Source organism: Capricornis sumatraensis, chromosome 8 (genome assembly GCF_032405125.1).
Source record: "Capricornis sumatraensis isolate serow.1 chromosome 8, serow.2, whole genome shotgun sequence".
Lineage (NCBI taxonomy): Eukaryota > Metazoa > Chordata > Mammalia > Artiodactyla > Bovidae > Capricornis > Capricornis sumatraensis.
Window position 1 is genome coordinate 62,590,822 of NC_091076.1, and position 14,435 is coordinate 62,605,256.

A 14,435-nucleotide genomic window follows, 5' to 3' on the forward strand; every position below is an offset into this window, starting at 1 on the left:
GGAAACAGTGGAAACAGTGGCTGATTTTATCCTTTTGGACTCCAAAATCACTGCAGATGGTGACTGCAGCCATGAAATTAAGAGACACTTACTCCTTGGAAGAAAAGTTATGACCAAGCTAGATATTCAAAAGCAGAGACATTACTTTGCCAACAAAGGTCCGTCTAGTCAAGGCTATGGTTTTTCCAGTGGTCATGTATGGATGTGAGATTTGGACGGTGAAGAAAGCTGAGTGCCAAAGAATTGATGCTTTTGAACTGTGGTGTTGGAGAAGACTCTTGAGAGTCCCTTGGACTGCAAGGAGATCCAGCCAGTCCATTCTAAAGATCAGCCCTAGGTGTTCTTTGGAAGATATGATGCTAAAGCTGAAACTCCAGTACTTTGGCCACCTCAAGCGAAGAGCTGACTCATTGGAAAAGACTCTGATGCTGGGAGGGATCGGGGGCAGGAGGAAAAGGGGATGACCGAGGATGAGATGGCTGGATGGCATCACCGACTCGATGGACATGAGTTTGAGTGAACTCCAGGAGATGGTGATGGACAGGGAGGCCTGGCGTGCTGCAATTCATGGGGTCACAAAGAGTCGGACACGACTGAGCGACTGAACTGAACTGAACTGAAGCTTATAAATTACTATGGTAAATTTTGCATATTTTCTCCAATTAAACAGAGTACTATGAAAAGCCTACTGATTCTAATGTATCAAAATTATTACAAAGCCTATCCTTTGAATCTAACTATGAAACACACAAATCTAATTATTTTAACTACCTCTTGATTATAAAGTTTAATTTTTTCTTTTAAAATTCTATAGTGGGTATTAAACTAATCAATGAAAAATCTCTATAGTTTACTTATACACTGAAAAAAACCAGCATAAATATGGAATCCTGTTGAACTGTGGTGTTGGAAAAGACTCTGGAGAGTCCCTTGGACTGTAAGGAGATCCAACCAGTCTATTCTAAAGGAAACCAGTATATTCATCAGAAGGACTGATGCTGAAGCTGAAACTCCAATACTTTGGTCACCTGATGCAAAGAACTGACTCATTTGAAAATACCCTGATGCTGGGAAAGATTAAAGGCAGGAGGAGAAGGGGACAAGAGAGGATGAGATGGTTGGATCGCATCACCAACTTGATGGACATGAGTTTGAGCAAGCTCTGGGAGTTGGTGATGGACAGGGAAGCCTGGCATGCTGCAGTCCATGGGATCACAAAGAGTTGGACACAACTAAGTGACTGACCTGAACTGACTGAACTCTCCATTATTAACTTATTTACATATATTAATTTCTCTCTAGTCACTGTGACAACTGACTTCGTAGCCTAGCATTTATTACAAAGAAGGAAACTGACATCTATTGGCAAGTGTAATATTACTTTCAACATACAAAACACAGTAGGCACAGTGTTTAAATAAGGCTTAAATTTCAACACATACATTGTCATTTAAACAAACTATCTTAACAAATAATTACTGAAGAGTTCTCCCCAATTTGATACTCAGCTGAGGTAGCAAAAGCTATCCATAAGTATAAAATTAAAATGGGCTCACAATAGAGATATCTAACTTTTCAGAAGCCAAAGCACATGATATCATTTAATCAATGATAAACAACAGAAAAATATTGATAAGATGTAAAGACAAATGCTCAGGAAAAACTGGCATCTTAATCTGGCTGTAATATTCATATTCTGTTCTAAATTATTCCTCTGTAGCCTACAAACTTGGAAGAAATGGAAAGATTTATACATGATTCCTCTATTTCTCTACTTGTTTTAATTCTAACAATGAGTGACATAATTATAAAGTAATATATTAATGCATAAGGTTTGTATAGGAACAAAGAATTAATATGCCCAAACAGACCACGTAATATCCAAAGCTTACTATATTATGTGTATGCAGCATTTGTGAATGAAGATGTTAGTAACAAATCTATGCTCCCCCAAAACTTTTAATTTATAGATGAAACAATAAAAGATCCTTTCTAGGAATCTATATTTAATAATTATTAAGACATCAGTAAATTTCTGATCAGCACAATATTACTGACTGATAAGTAGGTCAATGTATTCATCATTCAAGAAATATTTAATGAGAGCCTACACTGTGCCAGCTAATGGCCTAGGTGCTGGAAACACTAATGTAAATGGTAAATGGTGTACATTGCACCTTGTCATAAAACAAAAAATATCTCAATGAACATGATCTCTAGTATTATCTCTGTAGATCTCTGAAAGAAATGACTACAAGATCAAGGAGATGAGTTGTATACCGTATGCTTCTTCGTAGGATACAAAATGATAAACTATACATTACAATGAATTATTATGTAATGTTATGTATAGTACATATTACGTAACCCATGCAATTACATATAGACTACAAGGTATTATCAAGAACATGAGCTCTTATCAGAAAGGAATAATGTCTACTACCAGGGCTTAATATACGGAAAAACATCTGATAAGTAAGTGTGTAAATAGTTTTGGTATTTCAGGAGATACAGTAATATGACTGGGATTCCCTATACATAACAAAATTGATCTCTGTTCCAAAAGAACTATTGCTGCAGCATACACATAACAGAGTCTCTGAAAAAATAGCTATAGCTTTGATGGTGAGTGTTAGACGTTAAAATGTAAACGAGGGAAAACTATTGCTTCACTAGACTGTATTTTTTTTTTTTAATCTAACTCCAGACTTCCTACAGACTCAGCCCTTGGAATTTCCAGCCTGCTGGACTGTCCTACATGTGAGTGTGTGTCTCTGTGTGTCTATGTGTATTTGGATCCAGAATCTGGGCTTATTTCTGCAAATCCAGGCAGAGTTGTGAGAGGTAGGGGAAAGAAAGAGTGAAAGACTGACACAGTTCCCTCATGAATGATAATACAGTTACATCCACAAGAATGTTATGTTAATTAAATAATTTAACAACATAGTTACACAGATCTAATTTAGTCACAACTACTCAAGGAGAATATACAAGAAAAAACTGAGTATACGACAAAGCACCTACAATAACATGAAGAAAACATGCTGTGGGCTGAACACATGTGCCATAAAATTATATTACTAAATAAGGCATGCACAGAAGCAGAAATACAGTACCTGAAGAAGCAGGAAATACTGATGCCATGATTCCAATTAGCCTGCTGATTCTATCAAGTAAATAATATAAACTCAAAGGCATATAATAGAAAATAAATCAAGTTGATACATACTTGTGACAAAAAATTTTTTCGTGAAAGTACAGCTATCAAAGGCAGCAATTTTCTCCTGCAATACTACAACAAGGATCCTAAAATTAGAGGGAAACAAAATAATAAAAGAAAACGTTAATGTGAAGTTCTATAAACTAAATCATAAATAAGTTAACTGAGCATCTACCACAGCAATTTTTAAAAATAAAACACATAACATATAAGCTAGAAACATCTGCTTCTTAGATATGAAAATATAATCATAAAATCCTTAATATGATCAAGACAGACAAGATTAGAGGAAGAAAAGTGATGGGAGATCTACACTTCAAAATAAAATTTTATTTTTTTATAATATTTTAATTCATTATAAATCAAATGAACCTATCTTCATTAAGAATGTATGAAATCAAAAAAATGCTGGCTATTTACTAAAAGTGTTTTTCCATTGCTGGCTCAAAGTCATGGAATTAAACATAAAATGGATTTATACAACCTGTCACTTAAAATGACTATGGGGAAAAAAAAATTACTATGGAATTTCCCAACACAAGAGCCAAAGGAGAGAGGGAGGGAAGGAAAACAGGAGGAAAGAGGAAAGAAGGAAGGAAAGGATTGAGGGAGGAAGAAAACTCAGACAACTGTTATTCAGTGTAAATGAGATATTTCTGCTTAAGGATATATTAAAATTAATCAGAATTTGTATTTTTCCCAAAGTCCAAGATTTAGAAATAATTAGGAGAAAGTTACAAGTTTTCAAAACTAAAATGCATCAAAAATGAAGCCACTTTAGAGTATTGCTACATGCTCTCTTGTACAAGAAACACACGAAATACTGCTTTACCTTTTGTTGCAATGGAGATCATAGATGGGCGTTTTAAACTGAATGGACTTGACCATCTCCCCAGTACGAAGTGAATATAAATCCACACAACAGTAAGGTGGACTTGTGCTACAAAAACAAACAAAGAGTCATTATGCTTTAAAAGGTGGGAAGGCCAGTAACTTTTCTTGTTAACAATACACTCAAACCGATTATATACATATATATTCCAATCAATTTATCTCAGGAATGCCAAATGAAAACAAATAATGAAACATCACTCAATACTGTAGAACAGAAAAATTATAAGATGATATCAATAAATAAAGTAAAGCATTTGAGAGAATTAAAACCAGTTCATAAGAAATATTTCATTAATCTGATAAAGGATACCAACCTTAAAACTAGTCAACAAAATTAGCAATCACAAAATCGTGAAATACTGAAATGTTTCACCCCAAAATAAGGAATTAGAAAAGAACATTTGAAGACTATGGCACTGTACACCATATAGTATGGAAGGTCTATGCATAAGAAATTACTACAAGAAAGAAATAAAGCTACCATTATTTGCTGAGAACTTGATTGTATAAAACCCAGTAACACAAAGTTGCAATATATATACACAGACAAACCTGATAATAATATAAGACTAACCATTAACGTATGCATTAATATGTAAACTGATTATTACTATGGATTATCAATTAATATATGGATTTACCAAGGTCACTAGATAAAACATTACCTCTTCTATTATAAACTAAGGATAAACAATTATGAATGAGATCAAAGATACAAGTACTTGAATACCTCAAATAATTCAATTTCTAAAGGAAAGATTTCAATGCATTTACAGAAAAAGGAACAAAGCAAACAAAACAAAAAGGCCAAAATGAATGGATGTATACACCATAGGCTGACCGTTTCTAAACAGATACATTTCAAGCCTAATCAAGAATCTACCAGAAATGAGATCTCATCCATAAATAAACATTCAAAATAAGATTTAAACTATAAACACATTGTGCTCCAGACACTAAAACAGATGATGAGATCAATGTTTCCACCTTAACAAAGTAGGAAAAGAGCCAGTAAAATCAAATCAAAGTGAAATGGAGGAATTAATACAAATCAATGAAATAAAACTCGGGAAAGCAAAAGAAGAAAATGAATGAAACTAAACCTAATTCCTTGAAACAGCTAATTTGAATATTCCAGTATCTACAAAGGAATTGAACTCATAACTTAAAATTTCTTACAAAAAATTTCTTTAAAATGGCTTCATTTGAAAATTTTACCAATCCTTGAAACAAGTTTAGATATCCTATACAAATTCTTTTAAAGGTAGAAGAGAAGTCACCAACTTACTTTATGAGGCTGTAACACACCTGATTCCCAAAATAAACAAATACTTCACAAGAAACTATATATACATTCACAATGTCTCATGAATATACATCAAGAATTCTCAACAAAATATTAATGTCAAATCCAGCAATACAAAACTAGATGAGATTCTTCCTAAAATAAAAGACTGTTGAATAGAAGAGAACTTCTTCAACCTGATGAGGGTCATCTACAAAAAACCCACAGATAGGAGATCAACACTTTCCTGAAAGATGAGGAACAAGGCAAAATCAGCTACTCTTAACTTCAATAACCTCAGATACGCAGATGACACTACCCTTATGGCAGAAAGCGAAGAGGAACTAAAAGCCTCTTGATGAAAGTGAAAGAGGAGAATGAAAAAGTTGGCTTAACACTCAACATTTAGAAAACTAAGATCACGGCATCCAGTCTCATCACTTCATGGCAAACAGATGGGGAAACAATGGAAACAGTGACAGACTTTTATTTTAGGGGGCTCCAAAATCACTGCAGATGGTGACTATAGCCATGAAATTAAAAGACGCTTGCTCCTTGGAAGAAAAGCTATGACCAACCTAGACAATATATTAAAAACCAGAGACATTACTTTGCCAATAAAGGTCCATCTAGTCGAAGCTATGGTTTTTCCAGTAGTCATGTATGGATATGAGAGTTGGACTATAAAGAAAGCTGAGCACCGAAGAACTGGTGCTTTTGAACTGTGATGCTGGAGAAGACTCTTGAGAGTCCCTCGGACTGCAAGGAGATCCAACCAGTCCATCGTAAAGGAAATCAGTCCTGAATATTCACTGGAAGGACTGATGCTGAAGTTGAACTCCAATACTTTGGCCACCTGATGCGAAGAACTGACTCATGTGAAAACACCTTGATGCTGAGAAAGATTGAAGGCAGGAGAAGGGGACGAGAGAGGATGAAATGGTTGGATAGCATCACTGACTTGACAGACATGAGTTGCAGTAAGCTCCAGGAGTTGGGGATAGACAGGGAGGCCTGGCGTGCTGCAATTCATGGGGTCACAAAGAGTCGGACACAACTGAGTGACTGAACTGAACTGACCTACTCTTACCACTCCTGTTCAACAATAACAACAAGATTTAATTTTTAAATCTTTATGAAAATTCATAAAACATAGTTTGGGGTACTTTAAATGTATTAAGAAAAGAGGAAATCCTGCCACTTGACAACAACATAGGTTGAGGGCATTATGCTATGTTAAACACAAGAAAAATACTGTATGATATAATTTATATGGTGAATTTAAATAAAAACTCAACTCATAGAAAAAAGAACAGGGGCTTCCCTGGAGGTCCCATGGTTAAGGCTCTGATCTTCAAATGCAGGGGGTATGGGTTTGATACCTACATCCCACATGCCACAAAATATGACCAAAGAAAACAAATGAAGTTTTTTCTTAATCCAATTTAAAAAAATTTAATAAAAAAGAACAGATTAGTAGATGCCAGACCCCAGGTCAGGTGGGGAGGTATGAAACAGGTGAAGAGAGTAGAAAGGTACAAACATCCAGTTATAAGATCAGTAAGTCCTGAGAATGTCATGTAAATCACGGTGACTACAGATAACAATGTGTGTAGGTGCTCAGTCGTGTGCACCAACTGTTTGCAACCCCATGGACTATAGTTTGCCAGGCTCCCCTTGTCCATGGAATTTTTTAGGCAAGAATACTGGAGTGAGTTGCCATTTTCCCCCTCAGGGGCTCTTCCCCACCCAGGGATCGAACCAGCTTCTGGTTTTTATGCCCTGGTCTTGTGGCTGTAGGGCATGTGGAATCCCTGCTCCCAGACCAGAGACTGAACCCACACCCCTGCACAGAACGGTGAAGTCTCAACCATTTGATTGCCAAGGAAGTCCCTGGCCATAATGTTTTAAAAGATACTTTACTATGGAAGATACATATATAGTAACTAAGGGCTTGAAAAAATGTTAAATATCACTAATTATCAGGAAAATACAAATTAAAACCACTAAGGGATATCACTACTAGAACGACTAAGATTTTACAAGACAGCTAATTTAAGATTGCAAGACTTTCATACATTGTTACTGGGAATGCAAAAAGGTAGTCACTTTGAAAGGTAGTTTAGCAGCTTCACATAAACATATCTAAGTCATGCTGTGGTACTTTGTTATTCATTATTATTTTTTTTTATGCACAGTTAAATGTTGATCAACAGGTGAATGGCTAAATGTATTGTGATATATTCAACCAACAGAATATTAATAACAGGGCAAACTATCCACCTAACAGCACAATGAGTTTCAAAACCGTCATGAAGTTCTTGGGGGAAAAAAGGTCAAACATAAAAGTCTACATACTCTACGGGTCCCTTTCAATGAAAAGCTAGAAAGGTAAAACTGTAATAACAGGAAGCCGATCAGTGGTTGCCAGCAGCCAAAGAAGGAAGGGAGCTACAGAACACAAAGCGGCATGATGGGTGCCCACTTACAGGATGACAGAAATGGTGCTGGGTCTCGATTGTGCTAGAGATGTACACAACTGCACACAATTGGCAAAACTGAAGATGGGGGAGCATCTTGTAAAACCTAAATTCCAAACTCCAAAACGGACACAAGGCAAAAATTCTTTTCTTAATGTTCCCAACTAATTAATCCAGTCCTCTGCTGAGAAGCAATGAGTTAATAATGAATGAAATCTAACATTTTGCCAGACCAACTGGGAAGGAAAAAACAGCTTGTCACCTTCAATTAGCAGCTCATTAGAGCCATGGTACACTAGAAACTTGAATTCTGATCATTTTGCTGGCATCCATACAATGTCACAACTGAGAGTCTTCCTGCAGAAAGCCTTCAATAGTAGACAAAACAAATGCTATGAAGGTTCAGTTTAGAGTTGAGTGAACAAGACGTGGTAGAGCTAAAAAATTCTATTTATATATGGAAAAAACCTCTTCTTCAAAGCCTAACAGAAAAAGATAATTCATTTAAAATCAGTTTTCAGAAAGTCACACATTCATAAAGGAGTCACGCTATCTGCCAATAAGACAGTTGCGTACACGCCTGACATATCCTTTTGTTCTCTATTTTCTCTCTTTTTAAAAGCCTTGACTATTTCCCTGGGACACAGCAAGACAATCTTAATTTTCCTCATGGGTAGGCTGATGAGAAAGCTTTCCATAACATCAGCAGTATGCAAGCCCCATAACAGAAAGGACATGTGTTGTGCTAAAATATACCAGTAAGAAAATAAGCTTTCACTTTATTACTAACGTACACCAAGCAGTGTCAAAAGCTGTATACAGAAGTCTTCATTAGATTTCTGGAGCTCAAATGGGTTAACATTTTTATTGGTTTGCATCTGACATTTAAACCTAAAGTTGTGACTTCACTTTAAGATAAACTTAATTAATACCTTAAGGAGAAAAAGTTCACACGGAAGTGTAGAGAATCTAATTTAGAACATGACTGAATCTATTGCAAGCAAAACCAGAGTGGGAAAGAAAAGCAGAAATGATGTAATTTGCCTTATTAAATGATTGGTTAAAGAACTCTAAACTGTGCCCAGGCACCACTGCCTTTCCAACACATAAATAATCAACAGGGTAACATAAAGTTATTTAGTACTTTTAATGAAATATAAAATAGAAATGAATGCAAATTCTGCTTAAATGACCTTTCCTTTACCTAAGTTACTTGTTTTACAGTGAGTAACCAGGACATACATTAAAATTTTTTGCACTGGAGCAATCTTTTACCTGCTATACACATGACCTATACACAAAAAGGAAGTTATAAAGCTTTTATTAGCAAAGGCCTAGTCCTCCCAGAGCCAAAGGTATGGAATTTACACATTTAATTCATTTCAGTGAAGAGAATTTCCTTCAATTATTGAAAGAATAAATTTTTAAAGCTTCCATGACTGAAAATGAAAGGGATAAATTAAGCAATTATATAATATAAAATAGCTAAACTGGATTTCTTAAAAGCAAATCCTGAAAATATACAGAAGATAAACACCAAGAGGAAAAGACTAAGGATTTTCATTTAAATACATGGCTTTATTATTTCTTAATTTCTATGTAATCTTTCTCATCAGATTTAAAATTTTTTTAAACATGCCTGATGTTTTAGAGCAGTTTTGGGGTCACAACAAAACTGAACAGAAAGCATAGATTTTCCCATGTAGTCTCTGCTCCCATTCATGCCGTCTACTCTATTACCAATTTCCCCTACCAGAGTGGGATATTTGCTTCAACCTATAATGACACATCATAGTCACCCAATCTCTACAGTTTACAGGATGGTTCACTCTTGGGGTTGTACATTGTATGGGTTTGGGACAAATTTACAATGACATATATCCAACAGTATAGCGGCATACCTCACAGTCTTACTGCCCTAAAAATCGTTTTTTGTCTTCCTATGCATCTTGTGTCCGACTCTTAGAGACCCCATGGACTGCAGCCTACCAGGCTCCTCCGTCCATAGTCGGACACAACTGAGAGACTTCACTTTCAATTTTCACTTTAATGCATTGGAGAAGGAAATAGCAACCCGCTCCAGTGTTCTTGCCTGGAGAATTCCAGGGACGGGGGAGCCTGGTGGGCTGCCGTCTATGGGGTCGCACAGAGTCGGACACAACTGAAGTGACTTAGCAGCAGCAGCATCTCTCCTAACACTCACCTTCTTACTGTCTTACTGTTTCTGTCTTTTCCAGAATGTTGTTTACCTGGAACCATACAGTATGTAACCTTTTAAAACTGGCTTCTTTCACTTACTAATATGCTTTTAAAGTACCCCCGCCCCGTTCTTTTCATGGCTTAACATCTTTTGTGTTGTTGTTTCTCAATCACCATGTCAGGTCTGACTCTTTGGGACCTCATGGACTGCAGCACACCAAGCTCCTTTCTTCTCCAGTATTTTCTGGAGTTTGCTCAAACTCATGCCCATTCAGTCCCTGATGCCATCCAACCATCTCATCCTCTGTCACCCCCATCTCCTCCGGCCCTCAATCTTTCCCAGCATTAGGGTCATTTCCAGTCAGTCATTTCTTTGCATCAGGTGGCCAAAGTATTGGAGTTTCAGCTTCAGCATCAGTTCTTCCAATGAATATTCAGGACTGATTTCCTTTAGGATGGACTGGTTTTAGGACTGAATAATATTCCATGATCTGGACGTACCACATTTTATTCATCCTTTGACCCACAGAAGGACATCTTCAGTTCAGTTCAGTCACTCAGTCATGTCTGACTCTTTGCAACCCCATGGACTGCAGCACACCAGGCTTCCCTGTTCATCACCAATTCCGGGAGCTTACTCAAACTCATGTCCATTAAGTCAGTGATGCCATCCAACCATCTCATCCTCTGTCATCCCCTTTTCATCCGCCTTCAATCTTTCCCAGCATCAGGGTATTTTCAAATGAGTCAGTTCTTCGCATCAGGTGACCAAAGTCTCTGGAGTTTCAGCTTCAGCATCAGTCCTTCTAATGAATATTCAGGACTGATTTCCTTTAGGATGGACTGGTTGGATCTTCTTGCAGTCCAAGGGACTCTCAACAGTATTCTCCAACAACACAGTTCAAATGCATCAATTCTTCGGCGCTTAGCTTTCCTTATAGTCCAAATCTTACATCCATACATGACTACTGGAAAAATCATAGCCTTGACTAGACAGACTTTTGTTGGTGAAGTAATGTCTCTGTTTTGTAATATGCTGTCTAGGTTGGTCATAACTTTTCTTCCAAGGAGTAAGTGTCTTTTAATTTCACGGCTATAGTCACCATCTGCAGTGATTTTGGAGCCCAAAAAGACAAAGCCTGTCACTGTTCCCATTGTTTCCCCATCTGTTTGCCATAAAGTGATGGGACCAGATGCCATGATCTTAGTTTTCTGACTGTTGAGTTTTAAGCCAACTTTTTCACTCTCCTCTTTCACTTTCATCAAGAGGCTTTCTGCCATAAGGGTGGTATCAGCTGCGTATCTGAGGTTACTGATATTTCTCCTGGCAATCTTAATTACAGTTTGTGCTTCATCCAGCCTGGCATTTCTCATGATGTGTTCTGCATATAAGTTGAATAAGCAGGGTGACAATATACAGCCTTCATGTACTCCTTTCTGTACACAGAACCAGTCTGTTGCTCCATGTCCAGTTTTAACTATTGCTTCCTGACCTGCATAAAGATTTCTAAGGAGGCAGGTCAGGTGGTCTGGTGTTCCCATCTTTTGAAGAATTTTCCACAGTTTGTTGTGATCCACACAGTCAAAAGCTTTGGCATAGTCAATAAAGCAGAAGTAGATGTTTTTCTAGAATTCTCTTGCTTTTTTGATGAGCCAACAGACGTTGGCAATTTGATCTCTGGTTCTTCTGCCTTTTCTAAAACCAGCTTGAACATCTGGAAGTTAATGGTTTATGTACTACTGAAGCCTCACTTGGGGAATTTTGAGCATTACTTTGCTAGCGAATGAGATGAGTGCAATTGTGCAATAGTTTGAACATTCTTTGTTATTCCCTTTCTTGGGGACTGGAATGAAAACTGACCTTTTCTAGTTTTCCAAATTTGCTGGCATATTGAGTGTAGCACTTTCATGGCATCATTTTTTAGGATTTGAAATAGCTCAACTGAAATTCCATCACCTTCACTAGCTTTGTTCGTAGTGATACTTCCTAAGGCCCACTTGACTTCACATTCCAGAATGTCTGGCTCTAGGTGAGTAATCATACCATAGTGGTTATCTGGGTCATGAAGATCTCTTTTGTATAGTTCTTCTGAGTATTCTTGCCACCTCTTCTTAATGTCTTCTGCTTCTGTTGCTAAGTTGCTTCAGTCATGTCCGACTCTGTGCGACCTCACAGATGGCAGCCCACCAGGCTCATCCATCTCTGGGATTCTCCAGGCAAGAACACTGGAGTGGGTTGCCATTTCTGCTTCTGTTAGGTCCATACAATTTCTGTCCTTTACTGTGCCCATCTTTGCATGAAATGATCCCTTGATATATCTAATTTTCTTGAAGAGATCTCTAGTCTTTCCCACTCTATTGTTTTCCTCTATTTCTTTGCAATGATCATTGAGAAAGGCTTTCTTATCTCTCCTTGCTATTCTTTGGAACTCTGCATTCAAATGGGTATATCTTTCCTTTTCTCCTTTGCCTTTCACGTCCTTTCTCTTCTCAGCTATTTGTAAGGCCTCCTCAGAAAACCATTTTGCCTTTTTGCATTTCTTTTTCTTGGGGATGGTCTTGATCACTGCCTCCTGTACAATGTCACCTCTGTCCATAGTTATTTAGGTACTCTGTCTATCAGATCTAATCCCTTGAACCTATTTCTCACTTCCACTGTATAATCATAAGGGATTTGATTTTGGTCATACCTGAATGGTCTAGTGGTTTTCCCTACTTTCTTCAATTTAAGTCTGAATTTGGCAATAAGGAGCTCATGATCTGAGCCACAGTCAGCTCCCGGTCTTGTTTTTGCTGACTGTATAGAGCTTCTCCATCTTTGGCTGCAAAGAATATAATCAATCTGATTTCAGTTTTGACCATCTGGTGATGTCCATGTGCAGCATCTTCTCTTGTGTTGCTGGAAAAGGGTATTTGCTATGACCAGTGCATTCTCTTGGCAAAACTCTTATTAGCCTTTGACCTACTTCATTTTGTACTCCAAACAAATCTGCCTATTACTCCAGGTATCTCTTGACTTCCTACTCCCCTACATTGAAAAGGACATGTTTTGGGGTGGTAGTTCTAGAAGGTCTTGTAGGTCTTCATAGAACCATTCAACTTCAGCTTCTTCAGCATTATTAGTTGGGGCATTGACTTGGATTACTGTGATACTGAATGGTTTGCCTTGGAAACAAACAGAGATCATTCTGTCATTTTTGAGATTGCACCCAAGTACTGCATTTCAGACTCTTCTGTTGACTATGATGGCTACTCCATTTCTTCTAAGGGACTCTTGCCCACAATAGTAGATATAATGGTCATCAGAGTTAAATTCACCCATTCCAGTCCATTTCAGTTCACTGATTCCTAACATGTCAATGCTCACTCTTATCATCTCCTGTTTGACCACAGTGGAAACAGTGACAGAATTTATTTTAGGGGGCTCCAAAATCACTGCAGATGGTGACTATAGCCATGAAATTAAAAGACGCTTACTCTTTGGAAGAAAAGCTATGACCAACCTAGACAGCATATTAAAAAACAGAGACATTACCAACAAAGGTCTGTCTAGTCAAGGCTATGGTTTTTCCAGTAGTGATGTATGGATGTGAGAGTTGGACTATAAAGAAAGCTCAGCACTGAAGAATTGATGCTTCTGAACTGTTATGTTGGAGAAGACTCTTTAGAGTCCCTTGGACTGCAAGGAGATCCAACCAGTCCATCCTAAAGGAAATCAGTCCTGAATATTCATTGGAGGACTGATGCTGAAGCTGAAATTCCAATACTTTGGCTACCTGCAAAGAACTGACTCATCTGAAAAGACCCTGATGCTGAGAAAGACCGAAGGTGGGAGGAGAAGGGGACGACAGAGGATGAGATGGTTGGATGGCATCACCGACTCAATGGACATGAGTTTGAGTAAGTTCTTGGAGTTGGTGATAGACAGGGAGGCCTGGCGTGCTGCAGTCCATGGGGTCGCAAAGAGTCAGACATCACTGAGCAACTGAACTGAACTGAACTGAATTTGCCTTGATTTATGGACCTAACATTCCAGGTTCCTATGCAATACTGCTCTTTACAGCATCAGACTTTACTTCCATCACCAGTCACATCCACAACTCTGTGTTGCTTTTGCTTTGGCTCTGTCTCTTCATTCTTTCTGAGTTATTTCTCCACTCTCTCTAGTAGCATATTGGGCACCTATCTACCGGGGGAGTTCATCTTTCAGTGTCCTATTTTTTTGCCTTTTCATGCTGTTCATGGGATTCTCAAGGCAAGAATACTGAAGTGGTTTGCCATTCCCTTCCCCGATGGACCACGTTTTGACAGAACTCTCTACCATGACCTATCCGTCTTGGGTGGCTCGACATGGCAT

The 14,435-nt window shown here is 37.7% G+C and overlaps 1 protein-coding gene across 2 annotated transcripts in view; it reads right to left on the reverse strand.

Annotated features, from left to right (window-relative positions):
* The window catches only part of BCAS3 (BCAS3 microtubule associated cell migration factor), a 589,830-nt gene that overhangs the window by 442,759 nt on the left and 132,636 nt on the right, over window positions 1–14,435 (reverse strand). For both annotated transcript variants that reach the window (XM_068975810.1, XM_068975809.1), the window contains exons 8-9: window positions 4,053–4,160; window positions 3,230–3,306 (exon numbers count right to left, since the gene is read on the reverse strand). In XM_068975810.1, coding sequence (XP_068831911.1) covers window positions 3,230–3,306; window positions 4,053–4,160 — 185 coding nt within the window. The remainder of the gene's footprint in view (window positions 1–3,229; window positions 3,307–4,052; window positions 4,161–14,435) is intronic.